The 19,515-nt window shown below is 42.5% G+C and overlaps 1 protein-coding gene across 11 annotated transcripts in view; it reads left to right on the top strand.

The window, feature by feature from the left end:
• The window catches only part of LOC106086255 (cadherin-86C), a 295,580-nt gene that overhangs the window by 146,818 nt on the left and 129,247 nt on the right, over window positions 1-19,515 (top strand). For all 11 annotated transcript variants that reach the window (XM_059363859.1, XM_059363855.1, XM_059363853.1 and 8 more), the window contains 2 exons: window positions 2,478-2,627; window positions 18,340-18,454. In XM_059363859.1, the coding sequence (XP_059219842.1) occupies window positions 2,478-2,627; window positions 18,340-18,454 (265 nt within the window). The remainder of the gene's footprint in view (window positions 1-2,477; window positions 2,628-18,339; window positions 18,455-19,515) is intronic.

Raw genomic sequence — 19,515 nt, 5'->3', positions numbered from 1 at the left:
TTCTTTAATATTTTCACATGTTTGATATAATTTTTTGACATCGCAAGGGGGCGGACCCTTCCTCTTACCCCCTAAGTATCACAAAAAAAAGACAAAAAGGCGCCCTCCACCAAACGGCTGTAAAAACCAATTATCACAATATGGGGTTAAATGGTATAAGGATGTGGACTGCGAATCTAATATCTTTATTCTGCTCATATATACGGCGGACCACCTCATTCCAAAACAGTTGATCACTCATAAAGACCTAAGAGTACACTGTGTGATTTAATTAATGTGTGGGGACACAAATAAATGTAGGCCGCCATAACCCCAAAATTATGACGTTCAGCATGAGTTGCAAACCTACATGATGGCGCAGCGATGCGGGCCGGGCTCAGCTATATATATACATAAAAATGTATATAGATAGCTGAGGCGCAATTCTTATCCAAATGGAATGAAATATTACACAATGACTTTTACAATGTTCAGCATTCAATTCATATATGGTCCGAATCGTACTATAACTTGATATAGCTCTAATAGTATAACAGTTCTTATTCATTATTCTTCCTACTCATGTAGGAAGTGTGAGAAATAGTAGGTTTACTTTCCTTGTAGGTAGAGCTAGATGTCCGAAACGTGGGATGTAGATACAACCAAGAAATAAATGATGGGTGACTCAATGATCCATTCAATTTTCGTACATTTTAGTACCAAAATTGGTATCATGTTGTTCTTTCTGTTCAGATGGATCTTGAGGTCTAAAATTTTACATGTGGGTACAACTAAGAAATAAATAATGGTAGGATAAATGATCTATTCACCATTCGGAAATTTTGGTACCAAAATGATGCTTTCTTCGTAGATGAAGCTAGAAGTCTGAAATTTAGCATATATTGGATTGCCCAAAAAGTAATTGCGGATTTTTTAAAAGAACGTAAATGCATTATTAATAATACTTAGAATGAACTTTAATCAAATATACTTTTGTTACACTTTTTTTCTAAAGCAAGCTAAAATTACAGCTGATAACTGACAGACGAAAGAATGCAATTACAGAGTCACAAGCTGTGAAAAAATTTGTCAACGTCGACTATATGAAAAATCCGAAATTACTTTTTGGGCAACCCAATAGGTACAACTAAAAGATATATATTGGGTGATTAAATGTTTTATTAAAAATTCGTACATTTTGGTACCATTTGGTACTTGCTGTTCAGATGAAACTAGAGGTCCTACAATTGGGATGTAGATACAACTAAGAAATCAATGATGCAAACTAAATGATGTATTCAAAATTCGTATATTTTAGTTCCAATATTGGTAGCATTTTATACTTTCTGTTCAGATGGATCTTGATGTCTGAAATTTGGCATGTGGGCATGATCTATTAAAAATTCATACATTTTGGTACCAAAACTGGCACCAGTTGGTACGCTCTTTGCAGATGGAGCTAGAGGTCTAAAATTTGGCATGTAGGTACAAGAAGGAAATATAAAATGAGTTACCAAATGATCCATTCAAAATTTGTCCATTTTGGCACCAAAAAGTGCAAAATAGTTGCTAAAACATACAAAATAGTACTTTCTTTACAAATTGAGCTAAATCGCTCAAAATTGCGATTCATTTATACCTGGACAATATATATTACGCGAATTATTATAAAACTTCATAGTCTTATAAACTGAGCGCCTACCTAGGTTTTTGGAAGCCTCACACTAAAAACGGGGTATCAAAATCGGTGGTAGTGAAGCGGACCAAGAAATCTAGATCCACATCTGTTATCGTCTATCCTCAGCGCCCAAGTCAATATAATCTTTATATGGACAATGAAATATTAAAATAAGATAATATTAATACTATGTATTTATAAATACCGCGTTTATATTCTACAATGTCCTTCGATTCAGCAGTGGTTGTACCATTTGGTATGGCAACCATGTAAAAATTTCTCCACAAAGAGGTATCCCAGTGCGGCACGCCGTTCGGACTAGGCTATATAAAAAGACGCCCCTTACCATTAAGCTTAAACTTGAATCGGACAGCACTCATTGATATGTGATAAGTTTGCCCCTGTTCCTTAATGGATTGCTCATGGGCAAAATTGCAATTTGCAAAAATCTGTTCCGTTTGTTCATAATTAAACCCATGAACACCTTTTTTGAAAAAACTTTTACCAAGTTTAATCGGTCAAATTTAGATCTATATTTTTTGTGCATTTATTTCGGTTTAATAATATTGTTTTTGTAGTTATATTATTTTTTTATAATATGAGAGAACTATATTTTCTAACAATGCGACTAAAACTTTGTATCATGTTGACTTAAATTGAAAGACGTTCCGTACATGCTTTAAATGAATGTCAAATTTACACGCAGTAATGTAATAAATACCACAAACGGAAATGTTTCCACAATTTTTTTTCAATCATAAATATTCTTGAATACTAAATTGAAATTTAAAGCCACATTATTAATTTCGTTCGTTTTTAGGATGCCTACGCTGAACCTGGCCAAGATAGTCGAAATATAGCTGGAATGGAAATTGTGGTAATCGTGCAAGATATTCAAGACCAACCACCAGTATTTACCATGGCGCCACCGGTTACAAAGCTCCCACCTGGTATTCTTCCTGGGGACAAGGTAAATATAGATATGATTAAATTTAAAAACTTTTTTTCGATCGCGAAGCGAATTTTTCCTTTAACTCAAGAGTGTGTTGAAATGACATTTCTCCATAGCCTCCAGTGACCTAGTAGGCATGGTTCCTATTGCCCCGCCATAATCTTTGAACCTATACTCTTGGCATAGGAATTAAAGAGCAGACGATTTAGTCATGAACGCCAGAGGACTGGCGTCAATAAACTTAGGGCTGTGGTATGGAGATTAATTAGGGATTTTGTTTCGCTGCACGCTTGATTTTGTTTTCGCAAGATGTTGGGCTTTTGAAGGCGATTTGGATGGTTCAACAATAGGAACTAGAAGGCAATTTCCTTCTTCTGTTCCTATGGTATTACATTGAAGGAAAATGTCTAAGTAGGTCTGATGGCAGGCTGCCACCCTTAGGTTGCCTGCCTAACCTAACATAAAAACATGTAAGGAAAGGCAAAAGTCGGGCGGAGCCGACTATATAATACCCATCTAAATTTGAACCGATTTTAATGAAATTTTGCACACGTATTGGGACGTTAGATGGGAGCTATATCTAAATCTGCACCGATTTTTGTCAAAATCAATAGCGTTTGTCCTTGGACCTAGAACGTGAATTTTGCAACCTTTTTGTGTCAGTCGGACAAGAAATGAGACCTGTACCTTGATTACGAGAATACATGGACAGACGGACATAGCGAAATCGAATCAGGAGGTGATTCTAAGCCGATCGGTGTACTTATCAAAGGGTCTACCTTGTCTCCTTCTTAGCGTTGCAAACAAATGCACAAAGTTATAATACCTTGTACCACAGTGGCGGTGTTGGGTATAATTATGGACACATGCTTCACCATCGAAAGAAATTAGCAAAACAAATTTTTTTATTAGGTACATTTCTAAACTTTAAGTGATATAGCTTTCGTGTAGATATAGCTTTCGTATTTAGATATATCTATCGTATACATCTTTCATCCGATATGGCCTATTGAGGCTATAGAAGCCACAATCTTAACAAAAATTGGTATGAAGTGCTGTTTTTGACGTCCCAATATGTGTGCATTATTTCGTTAAAATCAGTTGAGATTTAGATAAAGATCTCATATATATCTTTCATCCGATGTGGCCTTTTAAGTCTTTAGTATCAAAAATTTTGGTCCGACCTTTACAAAACTTTGCATTATGTGTGCAAAATTTCATCAAAATTGTATTAGATTTAGCTTCCATATATATTTTTTATTCGAAAGTGCCTTTTATGGCTGTAGAAGCCTCAATTTTGTTCTGATTTTTTCAAAATTTAGCATGCGGTGTTTTTTTTTTTGACGTCGCAATATATGTGTCAAATTATATCAAAATCGGCCCAGATTCAAATGTAACTCCATATAAATTTTTTAGCTGACATTTGATTTTAAAACTGCGGTAGCCAGGATTAAAACATAAAAAACATATTGCTGTTGTATTCGATATTTCATTAAGTATACAAAATTAGAGTATGTCAAGATTTCGACATAGGTTTGTTAAAAGTAGTGGGTAAAATCGGTGGTGTAAGGTATTATATAGTAGGCTGCGCCCGACTTAAGCCTTTCACTACTGTTTTTTTTAGCTAGGTTAGGTTAGGTTTAAATGGCAGTTCGCCATCAGACTCACTTAGTCGTTACCGTCCATTGTGATACCACATAAGCAGGAGAACGAAGATGCCTTCTAGTTCCTAACTTTGAACCATCCAGATCACTTAAAAAGCCCAACAACTTGCGAATGTTTACATCCGCTAAATCAGACAAGTTCTCAAAGAAATGAGAACCGAAAGCGCACCTCCTTCTGACTGCCAGTGCGGGACATATACACATCCGCTAAATCAGACAAGTTCTCAAAGAAATGAAACCCGAAAGTGTAACTCCTTCTGACTGTCAGTGCGTGACACAGACAGCAGATGTTCTATAGTCTCTTCTTTCTCGACGTCCTCACAGCTTCTGCAAAAGTCGTTACCTGCAACATTGAGTCTGTAAGCATGTTTTCGATCAGACAGTGACCTGTAGCCGCCGCATGACCAAATGTTAAATTGAAGTTAAATTTCCAAAATACCCAGATATTTTGCGCTTTCAGTAAATGGAACATTCATTCCTCCCAAAGAGACAGGTGCTACTGTGGGTAGCTTGTATCTCTTGCTGAAAAGAATAAATAATAATAACAACTTTCGGTAGCCCACTTCCACGTTGGTTCCTGAAGCATATCTCTAAGAGTGCTTGAAAACTTTCCCCTAACCGCAACTGCCACGTCATCAGCACACGCGCCCAGACCTGCCGTAATGCACATTTTATTAAGTAAGTCATTGATAAACTTTCTTACGGCTGGGTTCATGCCTAGAAACTCTAGCTACTTCATGATTGACGTCGGCTTTGCATTACTGAAAGCACCTTCAAAGACAAGAAATACTACTATTGTATAATCGTTGATAGCGAGAGAATACTCTTTTTAGGCGACTAGGTCGTGAAGGATATGTTTCTATCAACCGAGGATAAGTTTCTATCAACCTCTCTAGAGTCTTCAGCACAAAGGATGTCAGACTTATAGAACAAAAATCTTTCGCCTTCGTGTGGTAAGGTTTTCCTTCTTTTGAAATCAAAATGTCGAACCTTTTTATCGCCCAAGGCCCTTCCGACTCAGACACAATTTCCCCAATAACGTCAGACGAATGCGTCACGTTGTCCGTTGGAGAGTTTCCCGTGAAATGTGTATCAACGAGTTGTTCTAGTGTTTTCTCACTACACATAGTCCATTCATTATCTAACTTCAGCATATACCCTACCGTAATAGGCCTCTAGGACACAATTTTCCTTAGCCTAGAGGCCTCAGATGTATCCTCCACGGAGGTGCAGAATACCTCCAAGAATTTGTTTTGGGCCTTTCTCGGCTCGCCCTTGTATATTCTTAACTGAACCTTATAGACGTCCCAATCGTGTGGTCCCTTTATTGCCTTCGCCCTGTTAAAGACTTTTCTGCAGCCCTTCCTTAGGCAAACCAGTTGTGGGTTCCACCACGGCGATCGCTGTTTGCCCCTTGGCTTGGCTCTAGTGCATGGTAACACAAATGAGTCATTCAGACCCTTCGTGCTCTGTTCGAATCTTATGTCTATGTCCTCCGCAGTTTTCGCTTCCTTTTATGGTCTAGAAGGAATAGTCTTGCAGAATGTGTGCCGAAGTTTATCGCAATCCGTCTTCCTTCTGTTTAGCCGAGAAACCACTTTTGCTACATTTTACCCTAGACTGAAACTAATATAAAGATGATCAGAGAAGATGTGGTCGTCCAACACTTCCCAATCGTATAACCTTCCGCTTAAATCCTTCGATATAAAGGTAACATGTTGTCTGTTAATGGTAGAAAAGGCCGGTTTAAACACATAACATTTAGATGAATTAGTGAAATCTTTATTTGAATTGATAGTACGGTTCATAGAATTAAATGTTTGAAGATTATTTCATGCAAATGTTGACTGTGACTACGCCTGAAATGGTTCATCCGCTTAGTCCAACTTTGGCATACTCTTTCCAACATTTCGGCCGGTATCTCATGAATAATACTTCAATGTTGTCTTCCAATGCCTCAATTGAAGCGGGCTTGTCGGTCTAGACATGAGCTTTCACATAGGCAACAAAAAATAGTCTAAAAGCGCTAAATCCACAATCTAGACGGCCAATTGACCGGTCCCGAACGTAAATAAAATGTTCACCTAATTCACCTCTCAAAACGTGCATTGGTACGCGTCTTGCTGAAGCGAAAAGGCCTGCAGTCGAGCTAATGCATTTTAAGCATAAAAAAGTTGGATACCATCTCTCGATAGCGCTCACCATGCATTCACAGTTACGTTACGATTCGCATCTTTTTGAAGAAGTACGGTCCAATGATGCCAACAGCCCATAAACCACACCAAACTGTAACTTTTTCTGGATGCATTGGTAGCTCTTACAATGCTGATCTTAAGTCCAAAATCGACAATTCTGCTTATTTGTGTACCCATTGCGCCAAAAATGAGCTTTGACCATAAAACGGAAGAAGCGCGGGATGAACTTTCTTAACACAGCACGTATTTTGATAATAAAATTTAATAAATTGCAAGCGTTGTTCGTTTGTAAGACGATGGATAAATTATAGACCAAACTGAAGAAGTTTGACAGTGAAACAAAACACGAAACGTGCGTGAGCTGTTAAGACCAGTATTGCCAAAAAGATAGTAGCTTAAAAATTACCCTTTTTAGTCACATATTACCATGGTAGACAAATACGTCCGGTTAGGGAGGTATTTTAGGTGGAACGGCTCTTCAAACGCATGGCTCTTCAATTGGATATCAAATTCGTTTTTATACCCTCCACCATAAGATGGGGTGGTATACTAATTTCGTCATTCTGTTTGTAACTACTCGAAATATTCGTCTGAGACCCCATAAAGTATATATATTCTTGATCGTCGTGAAATTTTGTGTCGATCTAGCCATGTCCGTCCGTCTGTCCGTCCGTCCGTCCGTCTGTCTGTCGAAAGCACGCTAACTTCCGAAGGAGTAAAGCTAGATGCTTGAAATTTTGCACAAATACTTCTTATTAGTGTAGGTCGGTTGGTATTGTAAATGGGCCATATCGGTCCATAACCTGATATAGCTGCCATATAAACCGATCTTGGGTCTTGACTTCTTGAGCCTCTAGAGTGCGCAATTCTTATCCGATTGAAATGAAATTTAGCATGACGTGTTTTGCTATTATATCCAACAACTGTGCCAAGTATGGTTCAAATCCCTCCATAACCTGATATAGCTGCCATATAAACCGATCTTGGGTCTTGACTTCTTGAGCCTCTAGAGGGCGCAATTCTTATCCGAATGGAATGGAATTTCGCACGACGTGTTTTGTTATGCTACCCAACAACTGTGCCAAGTATGGTTTTAATCGGTCCATAACCTGATATAGCTGCCATATAAACCGATCTTGGGTCTTGACTTCTTGAGCCTCTAGAGGGCACAATTCTTATCCGATTTGAATGAATTTTTGCACCAAGTATTTCGTTGTTATATCCAACAACTGTGCCAAGTATGGCAAAATTAAATCGGTCCATAACCTGATATAGCTATCATATAAACAGATCTGGGGATTTGACTTCTTGAGCTTCTAGAGGGCGCAATTCCTATCCGATTTGGCTGAAATTTTGCATGACGTATTTTATTTTTACTTTCAACAACTGTGTCAAATAAGGTTCAAATCGGTTCATAACCTGATATAGCTGCCATATAAACCGATCTGGGATCTTGACTTCTTGACCCCTAGAAGTCGCAATTATTATCCGATATGCCTGAAATTTTGTACGACGGATCCTCTCATGACCGTCAACAAACGTGTTTATTATGGTCTGAATCGGTCTATAGCCCTATACAGATGCCATATAAATCGTTCTCTCTATTTTATTTCGTGAGCCCCAATGGGCGCAATTCTTATACGAATTGGCTGAAATTTTACACAGGTCTCCAATATATAATTTAATTGTGGTCCGAACCGGACCATATCTTGATATCGTTTTAATAGCAGAGCAAATCTTTTCTTATATCCTTTTTTGCCTAAGAAGAGATGCCGGGAAAAGAACTCGACAAATGCGATCCATGGTGGAGGGTATATAAGATTCGGCCCGGCCGAACTTAGCACGCTTTTACTTGTTTTTTCTCTCAAACGCCTTTCGTTTTAGCTCTATATTGTCGTGTTTGGTCTATATATCTATTTGGCGGGTTTTAATCGGCCCCCGAGGATACCGACCTCAACAATAGAAACCATGCTTTGTTTGTTGTTGTTTGTGACTGTCAGAGTGCAAAATTTTCGAACGAATCGCACTACCAATCTTCGAGATCTGTTGTTTAAAAAAAAAGGGGGGTAATGAGAAGTGCTTTTTAGAGGAGGGATGACACCTCAGACACTTCGACTCAAATATGGATATCAAATGTCCCACTCCCATATCTATTTAATTTGAGCACCATATTGCCGTGGTCGGTAATTATGAACCGTTTGGAGGGTGTTTAGGGAATGGGCGCCCACCGGCACTTTGCCCTGAATTAGACATCAAATTTGTCTTTTACTCCTAAATATCGTTGATTTGAGCTCCATATTTCCAAAGTCGGAAATGAAGTTCAGTTTATGGTGATTTAGGGTGTACCCCTAAACACTTGGCTCCAAAGTTGGATATTAGATTCGTTTTCTATTTTCAAATATCTTTCATTTGAGTCCCATGTTGGCATAATGGGTCAAAGAACCTACATAGACCAGAATGAGAATTTGAGTAACATAAATGTCCAATATGTCTGTTTGGGAGAGTTTTGGGGTTGTGGCGGCCTGCTGGGTATTCAGACCCAAATTTTAATACCATATTTGTATTCTACTCTTCAATGCCTTCCATGTGATACCTATATTGTTCCGATCGGTCCACTTTTGATTGTGGGTGGTATTTTTGGAGTAAGATAAGGTTGCGCCCCTTCCGATATAGAAGAATTATAAAGCCAAAGTTTCCTTCCAAACCAACCTACACAATCTGTAAAAATTTTAAGAATATCGATTCAGCCGTTTTTGATTCGACGGATCAAACAAACAAACCGAGTCCCATATAGTCGTGATTGGCTAAATGATATTTGGGGAGTTTTCAGGGGTTGGTGTGATCCATATACTTCAATCTGATTTTGTACGCCTGATTCGTAATCTACTCCCGATAACCTTTCATTTGAGCCCCATATTGATATGAACGTTCAATTTGTCTGCTTGGACGAGTTTTGGGGTAAGGGCGACTTCGTGGATGCTTGGACACAATATTTAATACAATATTCCCATTCTACTCTTCAATATCTTTTATTTGATACCCATATTGACATTATCGGTCCACTTTTGATTTTGGGTGGTGTTTTTGTGGTAACGGGGGAGGGTCCGCCCCTTCCGATATTAACAAATTATAAAGCCTGCTCCTCTCTTCTGTCTATATCCCCAATTTACTCCCGAATACAATTTCAGACCAACCTACACAATCTGTGAAAATTTAAAGGTAGTCGGCTCAACCGTTTTTGAGTCTACACGGAACAAACGAACATACATACACAAATTAATTTTTATATAGAAGAGATTAAGTTTAAATTAATTTTATTATTAAAAAAAAATCATAATTAAAAAAGAAACTAAGTAAAATGGAAATATTTAAGAAATTTAAAAACAAAATTAAACCAGTAAGGAAGGGCAAAAGTCGGGCGGTGCCGACTGTATAATACCCTACACCTACTATCGTGCAATCTAGGACCTATATCCAATTCTTAAACAATTTTGTTGGACTTATATATATATATATATATATATATGTATATAAAATAAATTCACCAGTAATGTCGACAGTCAAGAGAAAATTAAATTGCAAGAGAATCGGAGAATCAAACCGCAAATCGGAGAGAGCTTATTTAAATAGCAATAATAGAGCTAGTGAGATAAAGAGAAGAAAACAATACTCAAGAGAGTAGGCGTACGAGTATGTGCGTAGGTCGCTCCACGTATGAACGTAGAGATAAAGGGGAATAAATGGTAAAAAAGCTCTTTCAGTGAGTGACTGTTTCTAACAGTCATCCACATTGCAAAATGTACCATAGAAGTGTGGGAGCATGTCATCAAAAAATAAATTACCAATCAAAGAATAAGGATGTCTTAACAGGACACGTTTTTATTAAAAGAGAAGGAAACTGCGTGGCCATACGACTCACCGAAAAATTGTCGCTTATCCTCTAGACTCCCAACAAATGTTCCTTATCCAATGTTCCAATTAATTAGCATCGGCACACCATGTGTATAAAATTATTATCGATTATTTTGGAATTCTCGATTATTTTGGAATATCGATTATTTTGGAATTCTCATTCCTCTGATATTTCCAAGGAAAGTGACTTCCTTCGAAATATCAGAGGAATTTAAATTAAGTAAGAAACTTTAAATAAACGATAGTTTCAGAGTTTTTGGTTTAAACAGCCGGATATGGGGTCCACTTCCCTAGTAGGAGTGATCCTCATCGCTCCGTCCATGCCAAGATAACATGTTCTCTGAACCTGTTGTATAATCCTAACGTTGCCCTTTTTCTCCATAGCAGTCCACCAAGCTACTGAGTAAGTATTGGTCTAATTACGCTCCTGCTTAGCCAATGGACTATCCTCGGATTCAGGCCCCATTTTAAACCTATAGGCCGTCTACATTGTGCTAAACATCTGTGAGCCTTGTCAGTATGCTTCGTCTTCCTCGTGAACAGTCATATCTCTCTGGATTAACATTGAGACCTCTAGGTATATTCCTTTCATATGCCATATGCAAGATCACCGACCTTCCCTTGATATAGGCATGCTGTTTGTATTTGACCGGTTCGCTGGATGTTACTCTTTATCATGGTGTCCACAATACGTTCCATGGTTTTGAGTAGAAGAACGTAAGGCTTACAGGTCTCTAGGCCTTTGGTGTCGCATAACTTGCCTTGTCAGGCTTGGATATAAATACCACCCTTGCTTCCTGCCAAGCTTTCGGAGAATGTGCAAGTCCCAGGCACTCTGTGAATATGTTGGCCAGGTGGGGCGCCAGATAGTCTACCTCCTTCAGTAGTAACAGCAGTAACATAAATATTCCATCAGGTCCGGGTGATTTAAATTATTTGATTTGCCTCTCTGGTAATTTTATTGTATTCCTTGAGCTGTGTGTAATACACATCCCAACAAACTTCCGCTTATTGCCTTACTCAAGACTTCTTCTGAGTTGTCTTCCGAATTTCGGCCAGTTGGTTTTCTACTTATTACGGAAGCTTATCGGATTCGGCGCTAGCTGTGCTATTCTAAACCTAATGCAGCGATGGTCAGAGAAAGAGTGTTCCATGCAGACCCTCCAATCCTGAACCTCATAGATTAGATTTTCCGAACATATCGCCAAATCTAATACCCCTCCCTAATCCTATTCACAAAGATAGCGGTGTTACCAATATTAAGTGTTATTAGGTCGTTAGTATTCAGGAACTCTCCCAGGGCTTGGAACCGCTTATTAGTGTTGGTATTACCCCACGAAATGCGGTGAGAGTTTGTATCAGACCCTATTAGTACCTCGCTTCCTGTCTGTTTTGTTTTACTCACCAGACGTTGCAGGTCCGACGTGGGTGGCGATGTCATAGAGTCGAAAGGCAGATAAAGTGATGCCAGGTATGCTCCATTTCTCCGTTTCCCTGTCTCACCACTGTTGCATTCGACGTTGACAACTCAGTGTACGTGTTCGTCTTTTTTCGTCATGGGAGAGGCACATCCCGGAGTGCCTTCTCCGCAAGCTTCTGGTCCGTGCCGGGATTGAAAAGAACCCCGGACCCTGGTTCTGTTCGGTTTGCCAGAACCGCCTTCATCATCGGTCAGTGTCGGTGAGGTGTAACCGGTGCATGGAGTGGCTACATTTCCGATCTTGCTCTGGCCTAACTTCACTACGGGAGTATAGTCATACTGGCTATGTCGCAAGGTGCTGTGCGAACATAGCCAGCAGTGGGTCACAAGCGTCGTCGTCGTCGCCTTCGGCGTCCTCGTCGTCGGACTATGTGAACCCCCCGACCTCTCCCGTACGGCAATTTACGCAATATTTACCTAATATTGCCAGGCCAGTGCCGGGAAGTGTATCGTTCCTGCAGTTAAACTGCAACGGACTTCGTGGCAAGATCGATGAGATCGTGGACTTAATGAGTCGGAAGAGCATATATACCGCCGGTTGGTAGCTGTGTCCCGATAAATGGCCAGGCTTACAACCCCGACATAAGTGGGTTGCTATCTGGCCATAATCGTCTGGTTCTAGGAGACTTTAATGCGCATCACTCGTCATGGCATTCTCCCCTAGGTAACGACCAGCGTGGCATAGCTTTGGCAGAGCAGATAGATAGCTCCACGTTTTGCACGGTGAATGAGGATGCCCCCACTAGGATTACGAGGAGGTGCAGCTGCTCGCCAGGCATCTCAATTGCATCCCCTGATCTCCTGAGTGACGTCTCCTGGCAAGCCGTCATCTCTTTGGGGTCAGACCACCTCCCCATAATTCTCACCATCGACCGACCACCCGACTTCATAACCTCTGAGCGCCGGACGTTCATCAATTATAAGAAGGCCGATTGGACTGGCTTCAACGAGTATACCAATCGCCGCTTCAGTGAACTGCCACCCCCGTCTGATGTGCTTGTGGCCGAGAGGAAATTCCGAGGCGCAGCAGCCGCTCGCTTTATACCAGCCGGTCGAATACCCCAAGTGCGACCCAATTTCCCGGCGCAAGCAGTGGTACTCGCAGACGAGCGTGATGGGATTCGTGCTATGGACCCCGTTAACCCCAGAATCAGCGAGCTGAATCTGGAAATAAACAGGGTAGTCAACGAACATAAGCGGAATTTGTGGCTGGAACACTTGGAGCAATGTAACTTAGGCACCGGTGCAGGCAAACTGTGGGCCACTGTTAAGTCTCTCTCGAACCCCGGTAGACGGGACTACAGGACCTCAGTCACTTATGGCGAGATAACCGTGACTGATCCGAAGAGATGCGCCAGGTTGTTCAACCGTCAACTTATTGTGCATCCCGAGAGAGATAGGGCAAGGAGGAGAGCCATTCGCCGTATTCGTGGTCTCCGAGCCGATGAACAGCCATCACAATTTTACGTGGAGTTGAGTACCTTTCCACTGTCCTCAACCTGTCATTGAATTCTCTTATAGTTCCCGATGTCTGGAAAATGGGCAGAGTGATCCCGCTACTGAAGCCTGGAAAAGACCCGAGTTTGGGGGAGTCGTACAGACCGATCTCCCTTCTCTCACCAGTGGCAAAGACACTTGAGGCATTACTCCTCCCGAGCCTCGTAGGAGAATTTCCACTCGCCGAGCATCAACATGGATTTCGGAGACTGCACAGCACAATAACAGCTTTGCATGCTATCACTACACACATTTGCCGTGGCTTCAATCAACCCAGGCCATGTGATAGGACGGTCCTCGTGGCCCTGGACCTATCGAAGGCATTCGACACGGTCAGCCATGCCAAATTATTTGAGGACATCGCCAACACGTCCCTCCAGCCAGGCCTGAAACGATGGGTCGCGAATTATCTGTGTGGTCGCCAGTCATTTGTGGAATTTAGGGATAAGAAGTCGAAACACCGTAGAGTGAAACAGGAAGTTTCCCAAGGTGGAGTGATATCTCCGGCACTGTTTAAACTCTACTTATCCTACATCCCATCCCCTCCAGACGGCATAGAGATCGTATCATATGCGGACGATTGTACGATCATGGCATCAGGCCCCCACCCATTGATGACATCTGCGATAGGTTGAACGTCTACCTCAACGACCTTGCCTCATATTTCGCTGCAAGAAATCAGAAGATATCCGCCACCAAATCTTCAGCCACATTGGTCACTACAAATACGCGTGAGGTGAATACTGAGCTGACTGTGATGGTCGATGGATAAATGATTCCGACCATCAAGTGTCCCAAAATACTTGGCGTCACATTTGACAGCTCTTACACATTCTCCTCACATGTCACAGCAATCTGCAATAAAGTCAAAAGTAGAAACAAGGTCCTCAAGTCACTTGCTGGCAGCACATGGGATGCAGATCTTTGTCTCCTGATGGAGGTGGTCCACATGAGAACTGAGGAGACAACCCGTCGCAGTTCGGAGGGCGGCATTCTGACAGATCTGAATATTATTCCACTGCGTGTCACAAAGTTGACGAGATCACACTGGCGTTGCACAACTTACCACAGACCGGCCAATTCCTATGTACGTGGTCAACAAGGTTTCCTTGCCTGCACCCCAAGTGTTGCCAGCAAGTGACTTGAGGACCTTGTTTCTACTTTTGACTTTATTGCAGATTGCTGTGGCATGCGAGGAGAATGTGTAAGAGCTGTCAAATGTGACGCCAAGTATTTTGGGACACTTGATGGTCGGAATCATTTATCCATCGACCATCACAGTCAGCTCAGTATTCACCTCACGCGTATTTGTAGTGAACAGTGTGGCTGAAGATTTGGTGGCGGATATCTTCAGATTTCTTGCAGCGAAATATGAGGCAAGCTCGTTGAGGTAGACGTTCAACCTATCGCAGATGTCATCAATGGGTGGGGGGCCTGATGCCATGATCGTACAATCGTCTGCATATGATACGATCTCTATGCCGTTTGGAGGGGATGGGATGGAGGATAGGTAGAGGTTAAACAGAGCCGGAGATATCACCCCACCTTGGGAAACTTCCTGTTTCACTCTACGGTGTTTTGACTTCTTATCCCTAAATTCCACAAATGACTGGCTGACCGTGTCGAATGCCTTCGATAGGACCAGTGCCACGAGGACCGTCCTATCACATGGCCTGGGTTGATTGAAGCCACGGCAAATGTGTGTGGTGATAGCATGCAAAGCTGTTGTTGTGCTGTGCAGTCTCCGAAATCCATGTTGATGCTCGGCGAATGGAAATTCTCCTACGAGGCTCAGGAGCGGGATCACTCTGCCCATTTTCCAGACATCGGGAACTATAAGAGTATTCAATGACAGGTTGAGGACAGTGGAAAGGTACTCAACTCCAGGTGAATCCAGATTCTTCAGCATCAATGTAGAGATTCCGTCGGGGCCCAACGCCTTGGAAGATTTGGCGCCACGGATGACATTCGTAACTTCGCCCACGTAAAATTGTGATGGCTGTTCATCGGCTCGGAGACCACGAATACGGCGAATGGCTCTCCTCCTTGCCCTATCTCTCTCGGGATGCACAATAAGTTGACGGTTGAACAACCTGGCGCATCTCTTCGGATCAGTCACGGTTATCTCGCCAAAAGTGACTGAGGTCCTGTAGTCCCGTCTACCGGGGTTCGAGAGAGACTTAACAGTGGCCCACAGTTTGCCTGCACCGGTGCCTAAGTTACATTGCTCCAAGTGTTCCAGCCACAAATTCCGCTTATGTTCGTTGACTACCCTGTTTATTTTCAGATTCAGCTCGCTGATTCTGGGGTTAACGGGGTCCATAGCACGAATCCCATCACGCTCGTCTGCGAGTACCACTGCTTGCGCCGGGAAATTGGGTAGCACTTAGGGTATTCGACCGGCTGGTATAAAGCGAGCGGCTGCTGCGTCTCGGAATTTCCTCTCGGCCACAAGCACATCAGACGGGGGTGGCAGTTCACTGAAGCGGCGAGGTGGTCTGACCCCAAAGAGATGACGGCTTGCCAGGAGACGTCACTCAGGAGATCAGGGGATGCAATTGAGATACCTGGCGAGCTGCTGCACCTCCTCGTAATCCTAGTGGGGGCATCCTCATTCACCGTGCAAAACGTGGAGCTATCTATCTGCTCTGCCAAAGCTATGCCACGCTGGTCGTTACCTAGGGGAGAATGCCATGACGTGTGATGCGCATTAAAATCCGCCAGAACCAGACGATTATGGCCAGATAGCAACCCACTTATGTCGGGGTTGTAAGCCTGGCCATTTATCGGGACACAGCTACCAACCGGCGGTATATACACGTTGTATATCTCTATCTCGACAGTACCAGACCTGACTGCTACCCCCATACATTCCATGTAGGGGTCACTAGCGTCAAGCGCAGCCGAGATAGGTCTATACTGCACGGAATGGTGTATAACGAAGGCCAATCCCCCACCTCCATTCCTTGAGCGATCCTTACGTAGCACATTGTAACCGTGACAACTGTGCAAGCTGCAGGTGTTGGTCAGCTTTGTCTCCTGGATCGCTGCGACCGATATGCTCTTCCGACTCATAAAGTCTACGATCTCATCGATCTTGCCAAGCAGTCCGTTGCAGTTTAACTGCAAGAACGATACACTTCCCGGCACTGGCCTGGCAATAGTAGGGCTAGGGTGCTGTCGTTGCATAAATTGCCGTACGGGAGAGGTCGGGGGGGTCACATAGTCCGACGACGAGGACGACGAAGGCGACGACGGCGACGCTTGTGACCCACTGCTGGCTATGTTCGCACAGCACCTTGCGACATAGCCAGTATGACTATACTCCCGTAGTGAAGTTAGGCCAGAGCAAGAACGGAAATGTACCCACTCCATGCACCGGTTACACCTCGCCGACACCGACCGATGATGAAAGCGGTTCTGGCAAACCGAACAGAACCAGGGTCCGGAGTTCTTTTCAATCCCGGCACGCACCAGAAGCGTGCGGAGAAGGCACTCCCATGACGAAAAAAGACGAACACGTACACTGAGGTGGCAGCCCTTGCCGATGAGGATTTCATCGGGTCAATCCGGCGCGTACAACCGGCTGTCATGGGATTGATCGGGGCGGGGTCGTCTATGGCTCCTGAATTAAGGCAATATGAATCTTGCCCTTGCTGATTTTCTCCATCAGAGCGCGTCTGCTCCCTGTTCGTTAGATGGCATTGACTTTCCTGTCACTACACTGCCTGATGTAATCGTATTAGGTTCTTTGCCTATCCTAGTCTTCCGAATCTTTGTAAAGTCGGTAATGGTTCCATCGTCGGGACCCTGTATTGGGTTCCCGTCCCGTACTGCCTGATGTTTCAATACTAGGATCTTTGCCTATATTAGTCTTCCAAATCTTATGTGCGTTTTTTAGGATTAGGTGATGGATCCACCGACGGCTCCCCGTTCGTTAGGCTGCATTGTGACTCATGTCGCTGTACTGTCTGATGTTTCAATATTTGGATATATACCTATCCTAGTCTTCCGAATCTTGAAGTCGGTGAAGGGTCCGTCGTCGGGTTCCTGTCTGTTAGGCTGTATTGGGTCTTTCACCACTGCAATGGCTGTTGTTTTAGTATTAGGATCTTTGCTTATCCTAGTCTTTCCAATATTAAGAGAGGCGGTGATTGTCTCGTCGTTAGCCCCAGTCCCTTGCCACTGCACGGCTTGAAGTCTCAATATGAGAATTTCGCCTTTAGTGTTAGCCAAACTCGTCATGGAGACTTGATCAATGCCGACCACAAGGAGAGTTCCTTCTTTCTTCTCCTGCCTGTGGAAGACTTCCCACTTCTCTGCGACCAAACCTTGGTTTTGCTTGCCCAAGAATCCCAACAGGCGTTCCGTCGGTACTGCCCCGTCCCTTGAAGAAGACCGTCGCCTTTGTGAGCTGGGGGATATCCATTTTTCTCACCAGGTCGAGCTTTGCGCCCTCCCAGGGTGCGTGGATACCTCTGACGAGCTCTTTGACGGTATCAGTGAGGCAAAATGCGTCGTAAAAATGTCGATACTCGCAGCTCATCATTTTTATGGGTGGACCCTCAACAGAGTTCCACACATGTTCGAAAATCCGCTCGTTATCCAGATCCTTCACTTGTGACCGATGACCTGAAGGAATCTTACCGGATGCACTGCCGTTATAGATAAATACATAAGCCATCTCATCTCTCTTGTGCTTCCTTGCCACTCTGGCGTAAGAGGACGGCTCCTTACCATTCTCAGCGGCCATCTTCATCTTCCGTTCTATCCCTTCCAGCATCCTGCACTTTCGCCCGTTTATGCTGGTACATACTCCTCTGTCTCCTTCGTCGTGCCACCACCGCAGCTGTCTTTGCGGTGCATTTCTAGCCTACTTATTCCGAGATACGGATATTTTTCTTTGAGGAGCGCAATGAAAACACGTTCTTTACGGATTTCATAACCGTTTTAATTTAACCGAGTCTCCATTTTTTTTTTAGATTTTACAAGTTCATGCCGAAGATGGTGATAAAGGAAGCCCACGAGAAGTTCGTTATGGTTTGGTGTCTGAGGGAAATCCGTTCACATCATTCTTTGACATAAATGAAACCAGTGGTAAGTAGCGCCTAATATGCAAAAATATAACAACCTGATTATTTGGTAAAACATTTATGCCTGTAAGAATTATATTTGATGTTTGTGTGACTCCTTGAGTGAAGCGGATGTGTTTTTGAATTCCCTCCACACAATATCTCTGCAACTCACAATTGGTACTTATTAATACTCAAGAATAGCTACAATAGTGTTATCTACTAGGCTGTTGACGGTTTCCAGTGAAGCGACAGATCTATAGCCCGGGCTTCTCCGAACGCCCCACATCTCAATTCGGAAACGGCAGCTTTGGTGACGGAACTTAGGTTGCAGTTGGTTGAATGCGGATTATGCAGAAAACCCTGCTTCGAACTAATGATGTGAACTTAGGCTCACGAGCGAAAAGAGGTTACGCACTTTACTTGTAATCGGATTTAATATTTGCTCCTATACTATAACTTACATTTATTAATAGAGAAAATCAGCGAGAGTTTTGATGCGTGTTGAACAATGATAATCAGCAAGATTAATGAGGATGCCCACCAGACATCCTCGGCTTATAAACGAATAGCCCCGTAGAGATAAAAACAAGTAAAAAGGCATTAAGATCGGCCAGGCCGAACTTTGGATACCCTCCACCACGGGTATATATATGTAAACCCCTTTCGTCGCAATTTGGTGAAAATTGGTTAACTTATGCACCCAAATTCGGCACGGATATTGAGTGGTTTAATAAATATAAGTGACTGTTCAATTTTGTAGAACAATATATTGGTCTATCTGGATGTCGAAAAGTAAGTAACATAAGTCACTGCGTCAAACTTCAACGAAATCGGATAATAAATCCGCTTTTTATAGGGCCAAGACTTTAAATCGCGAGATCGTTCTTTATGGCACCTATAACCAAATCCAAATTAAACAAGGATATAATAATCATCCGATTTATTATAACTTTGCTACTATATCCGTAGTTATATCTTAATAGGAGCTGGTCTGGATCATATTTTATACATGTGCAGAGAACTCATATACAAGTAAAATTTTCAGAAAATAACTCTACTTTTTATGGGATTAAGACCCAAAAT

Source organism: Stomoxys calcitrans, chromosome 2, assembly GCF_963082655.1.
Source record: "Stomoxys calcitrans chromosome 2, idStoCalc2.1, whole genome shotgun sequence".
NCBI lineage: Eukaryota > Metazoa > Arthropoda > Insecta > Diptera > Muscidae > Stomoxys > Stomoxys calcitrans.
The sequence above is the reverse complement of the archived record's forward strand: the minus strand, read 5'-3'. Positions and strand labels throughout refer to the sequence as shown.